We start from the raw sequence: 12,746 nt of genomic DNA on the forward strand, positions 1-12,746 counted from the left end.
CCCACAGTTTGCCAATTCTTTCCTAAGCAAGCAGTCTCACTTATTTCCAAGAGACTATCTGCATAAAAAACGATTACTTGACTAAGGAGGGATTTATTGGACTGAGCCATGTACAACTTTTTTCTAGACATGATGTTTAGTAGGTCATTTATGGACTTCTTATTCAGGTAGAACTGCAGTTAACACAGATTGATTAAAAATGTATTATATACCTTGAATGAGGAATGTGGTACAAGTTGTGCATGGTTTCCTGGACAAATACACAGTGCAGTCACGCAAAGAAGAGGGAAGACACCGAATGATTTGTTGTACAGCATGCAACCCATTTCTGGAGAAACTCATAACTAGGATTTTGTGTACTTTGTCTGATTCGCATATCACGATCCCAGTCTTATTGAACTGAAGAGAAAAAAAGAAAGCTTATTTTTCACAGCAGATTTGATTTTACAAGCATGCATGCTTTATACAGATTCAAAAACATGCTATAGGTTTTACCACATTGTATTACATATAACTGCTCTTTAGTCCTAAAATTTTTAGATCACAACTGCTCTTTATGAAAAGTTAATGTAAATTTAGTATGAATTGATTTTTTTATATGGGTTCTTTATAAACACTATATTAGATGTGGTAGGGAAAAAGAAGGAGACAATGGTATTAAAGTTAATAATGAGCATCCAGGTTCTTTTAATCTTCTGTACATTCATGTAACGGCAGGTATTCTAATGCCAGCTGTTGCTACAATAGTGCGAAAAGTAAATTATGCTGTTGCTGGATACAGCTCCCCTAAGGCTGGTAGATGCACTACATGGTAACAAATTAGAATCACAGAGTAACTTAGATTTGAAATGGAAACCTGGAGGTTATCTAATCCACCTCCCTGCTCAAAGCAGGGCCAACTTCAAAATTAGATCAGATTATTCAGTTCTTAGTTAGATAACAGTTTTTGTCTTCTCTGCCACAGAAGTAGTTGGAATAATCTATTCTAGGTGATCATCTATAGATTCAACTGTTCTGAAGTTCAGTAACACCTCCAGGGAATGTTTCACTGAATGCAGGTCCGCTCTGCCTGTCCCGACAGATGTCTGCATGGGAACTGAATACCTTGTGCCATTTTTCGGAAAAGAACAGCAGCTTTGGGATTCACTAACATCTTTCAAAAAGACTGTAAACATGGGGTTTTTGGGTTTGGGTTTTTTAATCCTTTAAGCCGTCATCTGATGCATTCAAGGACTTTTTGATAATGGTAGACTAACTATTGGAGATAGCAGCTAGAAAAGTAACAATATGTTCAGGATACACCTGCAGCTCTGGATGCATGCCGTAGCCTATTTTCATTACAGCAATGAATGAGAAAACAGATATTTTACATTTGATTCTAACACAGAAGAAATGACCATAAATCTGAAAATGGAAATTAATTCTAATGAAAATTATGATGATGCGATACATAGGAAAGGATATTGTAATAGAATGAGGATAATGATTTCAGAAAGACAGATATCAGCAAATTTAAGGAACTGTTAGGAAGTCTCTTGGTAAAACAATCCAAGGACTATGAGAGTCTGACTTACTAGAAGAGAAACGGGAGTAAAATATCCTGATGTAAAGGAAAAGTCAGTAACACCATGAGACCACTTTGGTTGTACCAACAGGTCTTTATCAAAACCAGAATCAGAAAAAAAGAAAGGAAGTAAAGGCAGTATGAAGAATGAGTAAAAAAAGAATAGTATAGCATGTACAGATAAAATAAGAAAGACTAAATTACTGAAAAAACACAGATGCTTTCCACTAGCAAGGAATACAAAAGGTGAGAAGAAAAGGGTATATATAAAATCGCAGGAAGAAAATAAAAGGAGGCATGGTTACATTACATAACAGGAAAGGAGAGCAAACAAGAATACAGAAAGGCTGCACAACAATAAGATGAAACCAAAACCAAGCAAAGCAAGATCCTGCTTTGGAAACACAAACTGAACAAGCAAATACAATACAGAAACATCTTCTAGCCACAAGAGTCAGGAGACTATCGTGAACTGCAGTTCACCAGACCAACAACACAATGTTACTATTGACCTCCACGTACAACAAATGTTTACAGGAATTGCAAAGCTGTAGTTACTCAATCTGAAGGAGTGTCTCATCAGGTTTTTGTCCTGCTCTAAAAAAAAATGCAAGCACACTGGAGAATCTAGGGAAGGAATCTTAAAGTTTAAAAAATAAAACAAAACAAAACAAAAAAACCCACACACCAAAAATTTAGGAGAGAGACTGAAGCTTGACATAAGAAGGTTGAGAAATCGCTCCTATAAAATAGTTTGCAGATCAGTTTAGACAAGTATCTGATAAGGGTGGTGTAATTAGACTTAATCCTGCTTCACTAGAAGAAAATGGATTAGATTATTTCAGCCCATTTCTACAATTCCATTGTTTCACATTCAAAGCTGGTTGTTATTATTAGGTCCCATACCAGATTAACTGTTTATAAATTCAGTAATATTTAAGAAGTATTTCTTAAAGTTTTTAAAAGTGTAACCATCACTGTTACTGCTATCTGCTAACTCGATCACTGTGTAGTATTTAATCTACAGTTTTATAAAACATTCTCAGACAACCTGGCATAGGAAAAGCTTTCTACACAATCAAAACAGTGTGTAGAATTGAAGATAAAATCTTTAATATTTTCATACCCAAAACTAAAATTAAGCTAGGATGGATTTTAACTGTGGAAATGAGAACACAAATAAATGATAAAATGGGAGTTTCAGTTATTTCTTTCAGAAAAGCACAATGGCCCTTAGAGTGTCTGGGACTGATTCAGCTATCGTTAAAGCACCGTCCAAGCCCAAACTGCAATGCCTGTCACTCTTGGCCTGTGAGGAAAGGACTAAGAAGCTCTGCTTAACAAGCTACCGCTGCTACAGCTGTACTTAGCGCAGAGGAAGGTTTCGGTTTTCTCTCGCCTACTGAATGTCCTTCCTAAACCGATCCTCATGTGAATGAGTTCACAGCCTACAGCTCTGCTGAGATGCATCCGAGGAAGACTCACAACACTGAAAAAGTCGGGCACACAAAGGGCAGAGTTGCATGCTGGGCTTGCTAGTACCTGTGATATGCTCTATTCTCATAACATACATGGACAAAGTATTAAAATGTCTTCAGAGACATTCACATGAAGAATTGTACTCCCTGAGTTAACAACTCCACGGAGGAAACATATTATCACTATCCATGCTGTCTAGTACCATTCCAGCTATTGACAAGGTTGTCAATTTGAATATATGAATATTCTTTTACCTGGGTGTTTCACCTGCTTTTTACCATTCCCAAAAGCAATGACAGCTCTGGCTAAATGACTGAAACTATGTGCATCACCAGGATCATCGGGAACAGAAACCGAATCGGGTTCAGTACCCACAGGGAGGACAGAGGGAGGGTAACAACTGTCTCACAAACTGATTTACTATTTTAAATCACAGGTAAACACAAAATAATCTTCACAATGTCCCTACATGTAGACAACTGAGTATCATTTTATCCCCATCTTTCAAGTAGGGAGAGCAAACACAAGACAGTGGCACTTTTCCAAGGCAATCTCTTCCCATTCCATTACAGGGTTCATTAACAGGGCATGTTGGTATGCTGCAGTGATGTGACATAATGATAGGAAGTGAAAAAATTGGTATTGATCGATACTTAGGAATCCAGTATCTTTATGTAACTTTATCAGATGCCAGTGAAAAATTTAACAGCATCCCTTATTACGAGTAACTAAAACACAAGACTAGAATGGACGACCTACCTCAGCAAGTTCACTCCCCCACAAAAGCAGGCAATTGTACAAGAGAGGTTTATAAATGTTTTGTTTGAGGGATGTCATTACATATTTTAAAGGATAATTCTCAGTAAAACAAGCAGTTAAAATATTTCCTAGCAATGATAACTTGTTACATACCTCGTCAGATGGGGCATGACACTCTGGAGACTCCTCCATAAGACGAGCTAGAAACATACACAAATCTTTCTTCTCTAAGCGTACACATGGATGACTTTCTGAACAGGGCCAAATAAAGAGGTCATAATTAGTAGGCAAATTCAAATAGGTTCATGCTACAGAAAAGACAGTGTTGACTGCTGCACTTCTGGCAATATGGGGAATGAAGGCAGAATATTTGGGTAAAGGAAAACATAGAAATATATAATTTTTTAAATTATTTTTTATTAATATACTGCACATACAGATTAAATGTCAGAAAATACAGGTAAGACAGAGAGAAGTTTGTGCTGGTGTTGCCCAAGGAGCGCACTACTTATTGCTAAGTAATGCTGAGCTCGTTAACAGCCACAAAGCAATACCATCATGCAAATAACAGATCTAATAAACCCCACAGAAACTAATACCCGAAGAAAAGCTCTGGGCTGCGGTTAAACTCCCGCTGCTCATTCTATCTACAAAGAAGTAGCCAAACTTCAGTTGCGATGTCTTGGTTTTGTATTATTTCCTAAAGCTGAAGTGATGAACCCATTTCAGTTGATTATATTGAGATGATTAACCGGAGCAAAGAGATACAAACCATCCTCCATGTCCTCGGCTCCAGAAGGTCTCCCCTTCCCAGGAAAAAAACAAGTCTTCCTTTTAACTTACTTTTGAAGCAAAGCACTGTAGTAAAAAGAATATATGTGTATGTGCGTGTATATATATATATATATATAAAAAAAAAGTATATATGAACAGTAATTTGCTTGTGTTTATTCATGTTTTAAAAACAATAAACACCCTTCACCCCACACAAATGCAAACAAAATGTAAAGGAAAATCTGGTGTCTTGTATTGCCGATCCCCTTTCTTTTTGTCAGCGCAATAAATCTTCAGAAAAACACAAACAATTTGTACCATCCCCATTAAGTATGCAACTACCAAACCAATCACAAAGTACTTCACAGCACCTTCTTATATAAAACACCTTCTTATATAAAACACCATTAGCACAAGCATTAAGCATTTCCCATTGACAGACACCTCATCACTTTAGGATTACCTCACTGATGCTTAACGGACTTCTTTTCCTTCTTTCATTATTTTCCACCAAAACATGATTTTCTTCCATCACGTTTACCCTCAGTGTGATATAACAGAATGATTCTGTACTTCACTTACCCGCAGGTCTGCTAGCAAGAAGTCTTCAATGATAGTGGCTTTCAAGTGACAAAATTAATGCTTTTATATCTTCCTTCTCTCCCGTGAGTCATAGGAGTCATGCATACTCTGTTTCGCATTTGACACCACCTTGGACCCACCCTGTCAATATTTGTGTGCCATGTAGAGAGCAGTCTGGTGAATTAGAGAAGCTGACCAGGACAACTAGGCATTGACCTACGACCACTACTCACAGGTAAATGCTCTCCCCCAAACCTAAAGGGATGAATTAAAAGAAAGATTGGTAATGGTATCATTATTTAGCACTGCTCAAATCTCTAATGAAACATCTTTCCCGGGTTATGTGAACTCACAATTAATCTAAATACCTCCTGTTTGATGATGGATATTCCCCTCTGGAAAAAGTCTGCCAATACTTACCTATGTAATCAATATACAAAGCAGGACTGTCCAAGGTTGGAAGGGCTTGTTACAAAAACGATGTCATTTGATCACTAAATGACTTATTATTATTTTCCATACTCAGTTATGCTGTTCACACGTTTTTTCTTTCTGTTTTTTTAACTACTACTGACTTCATCCTACTACAGTGCTTTAGGGAAGCATCAAAGTGTACAAAGCATACGGGATTTCCTAAGTTTTTCCAGTATCTTTTACTACTCTCACTAAATTGAAGTAGACCCATTGTTTTGTTAAACTGAAGCAGGAAGTCAGTCACAGGAGGGATGAACAGTTGGGGAAGATGCTAGAAAAATAACACCACGAATGTTGTTTTTATTGGACTGGTAGTTCCTCAGAGTGGCAGGTGACCGGTGCAAGCCCTCTCCCCGTGCTGCCATGCCCACAGAAGAGATTGACTTCAACTAACACACACCACAACTGGGAAGAATGAGGAAGTTCACGGGCAAGTAAAATACACCTGAAGACAGTGAATGCACATTCCTACAAAGTCCCACCACGGCAGCGTCTTAAACAGGCTCCGGCTTTCAAAGTTTACAAATTCTGGAGTCTGTAGGTGCGAAAGCCGCCAAGTTCCTCATTCAGGCACCCGGCGCGGTTGCTGCCAGACGCCCAACTGAAAGCCGAAGGCCCGATTTCCAAGGCACGTTATCGGAGCCTGAAGGCAGCCCGCCATCCCGGTTATTTTATTTCGGGTTGTGAAAAACCCGAAGGAGGCGGCGACACCTCCCTCCGGTTTCCGCGCGGCGCTTCCCTCACACCCCGAAGGGCCGCGGCCGATCGCTCCCGCCGCCTCACGGCGGCCCGGCCTGCGGGGGGCGCAGCGACGAAGACACGGGCGGAAGCGCGGGGCGCCCCGCCCCGCCCCGTTCCCAGCGTCCCCCGGGCAAGATGGCGGCGCCCACGCTGGGGCGGCGCGGCCTGCGCCGGGCCGTCCCCCCGCTGGTCCCGCTGCGGCGGCGAGCCCACGAGCAGCCGCGGCGGGCGCGGGGCGCCGGGGGTCTGCTGGCGGAGCTGTGCGAGCGCGGCCTCTTCCAGGAGGTGTTCCCGGCGCCGAGCGCGGAGGAGCAGCTGCCGGGGCTGCTGGAGCCGGGCCGCCCGCCCCTCACCGCCTACTGCGGCTTCGACCCCACGGCCGACTCGCTGCACGTCGGGCACCTGCTGCCCGTCATGGCGCTGCTCCACTTCCAGCGGGCCGGCCACAACGTCGTGGCCGTGGTGGGGGGGGCCACGGCCCGCCTGGGGGACCCCAGCGGCCGGCAGCGGGCGCGGGAGCCGCCGCCGGCGGAGCGGGTGAGGGCGCAGGCGCGGGCCCTGCGCGCCGGGCTGGGCCGGCTCTTCGAGAACCACCGGGAGCTCTTGGGGGCGGCGGGCGGCGAGCGGCTGGGGCGGGCGGCGCTGCTGGACAACGCCCGGTGGCTGGGCCGGCAGCCGCTGCTCGGCTTCCTCGGCGGGGCCGGCGGCCGGCTCCGCATGGGAACGCTGCTCAGCCGGCAGAGCTGCCAGGCGCGGCTGCGCAGCCCCGAGGGCATGAGCCTGGCCGAGTTCCTCTACCCGGCGCTGCAGGCCTACGACTTCCTCCACCTCCACCGCCACCACGGCTGCCGCATCCAGCTGGGGGGCGCCGACCAGATGGGCAACATCATGTCCGGCTACGAGCTCGTCACCAGGTGGGCGCCGGGGGGGCCGCGGAGCGGGGCGGGGGAGGGCGGAGGGGCGCCGGCTCTCCTCGGCCTGTGCCGCTTCCTGGCCCGGCGAGGGTCCCCCGAGCAGCGGGAGCTCCCCCGGAGAGCTGGGAGACTGCACCTTCTGGCCGCGGTTTTAAGCCGTTTCCGCGAAACGCCTGTGGATTTTTAACGGAAAGGATGGGCTCTTGCATTAGCGAACCCTAGAACCAAAAATGTCCCGAAGCGCGGGGCGAAATCGCCACCGGTCTCCCGCTGGCGTCGTCGCACCGAAGCAGGGGCAGCCGTGGTGCGCTGCTGGTAAAGGTGGTTCCGTTTCTTCTCTCGGAAGTAAGAAAGATGACGGTGAGCTTTCGCTTACCTGCCAGACTCGGCGTGAGTCTTGGAAAATCCGCAGAAGTGTACAAGCGGCTGGTCCATGAGCACGAGGCAATGCTGCTGCTTCGTGTTACACGCTTGACTGTTAGGAGACACGAGAGCATCAGCACAGAAGAAAAGCCTTGCTTACCAGCATCCCAGCCACACCAACAGCTTCAGTTAGCGCGCGGAGCGCAACACAAAACATACAGGACACCTGCATTTGCTAGTGCTGTTGCTCATGAAACTGCTTATTCAAAGTGTGTAAACTTTGTTACACGCAAAAGAACTTAAACTTTTAAGTTCAAGGTGGGGTGGGGTTTTTTTCCCTAAAGCACACTTCGCAAAACAGTGTTCTGGCATCTTTTGCCCCTCGCCCCCCTGTCTTATTTAACTGCTTTATATCAAGAATAGAATCTTACAGAATGCTTATATTTTTGTCAATTTTACCAAGAAGTGATTTATTTTTATTTTTTTAAACACTCAGTGACTCTTCTCTTTCTCAGGATGACAGGAACAGATGTGTTTGGAATTACTGTGCCTCTTATTACCAGTACTACTGGAGATAAACTGGGAAAGACTGCGGGCAATGCAGTTTGGCTAAACAGAGATAAGACTTCTCCATTTGAGCTATATCAGTTTTTTGTCAGGCAACAAGATAACATAGTTGAAAAGTAAGTACTACTTCTTCATCTTGCTTTTTGTCATTGTTTATAAAACCTGATCCTAACCGTTCTCTGTAACTGTTCCGTGTGCAACGCGAGCTACTTGCAGAAGTATATGTTAATTATAACTGTATGGTCATTAAAGAAACAGGCATGACTGGTTCATAAGTATACAGGATAGTGGAACCTGTCTCCATATGCTGGCATATGCATCATAAAATTAGAATGTGGATAAACAAAACAAGTAAAGCGCAACGCATTGTTCTACCAGTGGGGTGACTTTATCTTATGAGCTATGTTAGTTTCAGTACTGTAACATCACAGTATTGAATGAAATACAATAAGCAACTGCAGTTTAATAGATACCAATTACTACAAGTTTTTACCTAGTATGAGATATCCAGAAGCACCACATTCTAATTGCAAGAAGCTACTTAACTGGTTATAAACAAACACATAAAAGTTCAGCGTCTAGAACTGCATCACATTAAAAACTGCATATCCCTAAGCAAACTGAAATAGTGCCCTGTTAGGAAAAAGCCAGGAAGTTCCTATTTATGATTGTATTAACTGTCTAGATTAGCAGTCTTCAAATTTTTTTGATCATGTGTCCCTACCAGTAAAAAAAAATTTTGAGCATGCACTCCCAATACTTGTATATTTATTTATAGATTATATAAATGTACTACTGAAGTTCTAAAATTTTCTTCCGGCACCCCAGTGGATCATCTTGCGTACCTCCTGGGGTGCTGGCACCCCACTCTGGAGACCACTGGTCTAGATAAAAACATGCCTAGGAGACAGGTAACGCTGCCCAACTACTACTTAAAGCTGTAGCATGTACAAAGACACAATTCTGAGTAATCATTACTTAGGGTAGAGCAATTGCAATGAGCAAAACGTGGCCTTGGATTCATTGTGCTCTCTCTGAATCCATGTCAACCACACATAACTCATATTCTTACAAGTGTAAAAATATTTAAGAACATGAAAGGGTAGCAAAAATATGAGAAATACCATTTGACAGGTTGCCTTCATTGACGGCTAGCCTCCATGCTGGTGTGCCAGTTACATGGCTGAAAACAAATAGCCGATGATAGCTTTATTCAGGGCATTATGTTAATTTTAGTAAGTTGCTATATGTTCTCTTCTAAATCTGCTTTTCTTTAAGCTCCAGTATCGCTGTCAAATATGAGTCTTGATAAATCTCAGACAGGTGTTTCCCTTTTGTATTGTAACCTGTCTCATAACTCAGTTAACTCTCTCAAAGGTTTATGCCCTGATATTTCAAATTCAGGTTCTGCATCCAGACTTTTCAGACTGATAAGAAGGGCATGTGGGTACTTAGCATTAAAATGTTTCATGTCTTCAGACTTGGTAACAGTAAAAGTACCTTTTTTAATGCACTGCATTTCATACTACTGCAAGCCTATTAAAATGGGACTATGCTTAGATACGCACCTTTAAATTCTTGATTAGCCTGAATAATCTTCCTGTTGAGGTACTCATCAGTACATAGCATACTTCTGTCTCGTGATCACCACCACAGAATGGCAGTGATATTTTGCATTAGCATATTGTGCAACTACGAAGAATGTGATATAAAACATTGTTAGTTGATACACAATTGCAATAAATCCTGTAAAGTAAATGTTTCAAGAGAAAACCAAGTTGTTGATTGCAATGCAAGCTTTAAAAGAGCATTTGACACTATCTTACGTCTGAAGACGTTACCCTAAGTGGAATATTAAATAAAATGTGAGTTATCCTGGTAAGCTGAAGCATGTGGGCAAAACCAAATTGTTGTTTGAAAGGACAGAATATCTGTAATATGGATTTCTTAAATCGATTAAGAATCATTTTAGTGTAGTTAATGAAGTTTGAATGACAATGGCAGGAAGACTGTAATGATGACTATATAGTCAAAATCATTTTTTCTTTGCTGGTAGATACCTGAAACTCTTCACCTTCCTTCCTCTTGAGGAGATTGACCACATCATGGAAATGCATGCTAAAGAACCTGAAAAATGGGGCCCTCAGAAACGACTTGCTGCAGAAGTAACCAAGCTTGTTCATGGTAGAGAGGGGCTAGAATCTGCTAAAAGGTGAAGTTTGATTTGTTGAGCAGTTTTCTTTCAGATTTATTCAATGGTAATTATCCATAGATTTTCAGGGACTATTTTCATGTAGTTAGTTGTTGCTCAGCTGTTGAAAGAGAAGACTGTAGTAATTCTGTAGACTTAAAAATACATTAACAGTATATAAAAAAAATGCTGTGGGTTATAATAAAAAAAAAATCGGGGTGTACTTTAAGTACTTCGCTTACTGTGTGGACCCTCAGAAGAAGTTCGGGGGTGGGGGGGATCTGATTAGTTAGAGTAGCACTTTGTGTGAAGATGAGACTAGCACTGTATTTTGAATGATCTTGGTTCTCACAGGTGTACTAAGGCCCTTTATCACAGCAGCATGGAGGCACTGGAAGCTATGTCTGACCAAGAGTTACAGGAACTTTTTAGACAGGCTCCTTCAGCTGAATTGATGCTTGAACCTGGAATGAACATTCTTGACTTGTGTCGCAAAGCAAATGCCATTCCAGATGGACCTAGTGGGTATGTTATCACCTGTGCTCTTTGGTAATACCTCAATGTAAATAGGTTGTAGTGGTATGCTTTCAGAAGTTAAACGATTAGGACAGCAAAATCAAGTGGAAACAGGCTAGCATTCTACATACCAGCATTAAAGAAGAGGGGAGCAGGCATCCTCATTCCATTTTGAAGTGAAAGTGTAAGGTAATGCAGTCTTATGTACCTTAGCTGTAAAATCTACACCTGATGAAGGGACAGTTGAAGGCAACAGCCTAAGTTTCCTCATACCTCTCAGAAAGAATTGGAGTGGTAGAGCTAAGGTTAATTTCAGTCACTCTTGACCTGGACTGAAAGTAAAGTGCAAGAGAATTAAAATTTATTCAATTATGGATCCAACCAAAAAAACCCCTCACTGAACTTTAAATACTTAACAGCAATAAATAGCTGCTTCTTGCAATTACCAATTGTTGGTTTTGGTTTTTTTTTTAAGGTACCAGAAAATTGCAGATGGTGGAGTTTCAGTAAATGGGATTCGAGTAACTAATCCTGAGACTGTTCTTGTTCTCGGACAGCACATTCTCAAGAATGGAGTATCATTGCTTAGGATTGGAAAGAAAAATTACTACATTATAAAATGGCTGCAGTTGTGACAACAGAACCTCTCCCTGAAATGATGTATCGTTTTGACTCTGTTGCTCGAAGATGTACTTGAAGATGTTTCTATACTGTGTGTTACTACACAGCTCACAGACTGCCCACTACTACCATAGTTCGTTCTCAAAATACACCAACAGAGTTCAAATAAAGGCAGCTAAGTTATACCACTGCAGAGATTTTTAGATACTCTGCCTTATTCAAAGCACCATAAGAGGATGTGCACAAGAAGATGAAAAGAGTGATTTCAGAGTCCAAAGATGGAGATGCTTTTCCCTTCCTTTAACAACCTTCTGTATTGTAGGAGGAGTACAGTGGCCAGGTACTCTACAGCATAATCCACAGCAAGATGAGCAAAAGCATACTTGAAACCAGTACTTCTTACAGAGAATGTGTGCTACTGTCAGTTTGACTTCATTCTAACTGTAAAACCTGCATAAGTGGGTAAGGACAACCAACCTACGATCAACCTTTTTTTTTTCTGAACAGGTTTGCTTTGAAGGAAGCTGTAGAAGATTCCCAATAAATGAGTACAATGATCAAGCTGTAATATATAAGCTTCTTATTGGTTATGTATGGGGGCACAGTGCAAAAATGCTTTCCAGCCTTAATGTGGTAATAAATAGCAAATTCACTTTTTGAAACGTAAGAGTATAGAGCCTTTCAAAGGTTAAATCAGCCTCATGATTGGTAAATCCCTTTTATGCCTTCTACGTACTTAATGTGACTTACAATGTGGGTGACACCCATTCCACTTAGTCTTGTGAATTACATGGATGCATCTATACTATCTAGAATCTTTGTTGAAGTTATATCCTGGCACTAGTTCTGTGGGCTCTACACAGTCAGTTGCTGTACTGTCTACTGTCAGTTGCGTATCAGAAGAATTGAAGCATGTACGTGAAAGCTTTTTTAATTTTAGATGCCTAAGGGTTGTGGGTGAACAGCACCACAAGGATATCTGGACCAGGAAACATGTGAGGGAAGCTATAGGCTTTTGCAATTTAAAATGTCTGACCCTTCAGATAGGGCAACATGCAAAAGCTGTACTTCATAAAAGAGCAGAAAGTGATCCTACTGCTTATGGCATAGCCAACACTTGGGATCACAGCATCCTCATTTTCTTGTAAAGACAGCATGAAAGTAAGAATGTACTTTGAGAGTTGGTAGAATAGCAACACCA

At 42.1% G+C, this 12,746-nt stretch overlaps 1 protein-coding gene across 1 annotated transcript; it reads left to right on the forward strand.

Annotated features, from left to right (window-relative positions):
• The first annotated feature begins 6,485 nt into the window (after positions 1 to 6,485).
• On the forward strand, positions 6,486 to 12,106 carry YARS2 (tyrosyl-tRNA synthetase 2). Its single transcript, XM_075050902.1, has 5 exons — positions 6,486 to 7,287; positions 8,166 to 8,333; positions 10,274 to 10,429; positions 10,763 to 10,933; positions 11,400 to 12,106. Exons 1-5 carry the CDS (start codon positions 6,509 to 6,511, stop codon positions 11,557 to 11,559), a joined length of 1,434 nt encoding a protein of 477 aa, XP_074907003.1. The 5' UTR covers positions 6,486 to 6,508; the 3' UTR covers positions 11,560 to 12,106.
• Positions 12,107 to 12,746: the final 640 nt, after the last annotated feature.

Source organism: Buteo buteo, chromosome 19, assembly GCF_964188355.1.
Source record: "Buteo buteo chromosome 19, bButBut1.hap1.1, whole genome shotgun sequence".
NCBI lineage: Eukaryota > Metazoa > Chordata > Aves > Accipitriformes > Accipitridae > Buteo > Buteo buteo.

Excerpts from the sequence above, each read along its gene's own strand:
- YARS2 (XM_075050902.1), top strand. The coding sequence starts at position 6,509 with ATGGCGGCGCCCACGCTGGGGCGGCGCGGCCTGCGCCGGGCCGTCCCC. Across the intron at positions 7,288-8,165 it reads GGCTACGAGCTCGTCACCAG|GATGACAGGAACAGATGTGT; the intron begins GTGGGCGCCGGG and ends TCTCTTTCTCAG. Across the intron at positions 10,430-10,762 it reads GGGCTAGAATCTGCTAAAAG|GTGTACTAAGGCCCTTTATC; the intron begins GTGAAGTTTGAT and ends TGGTTCTCACAG.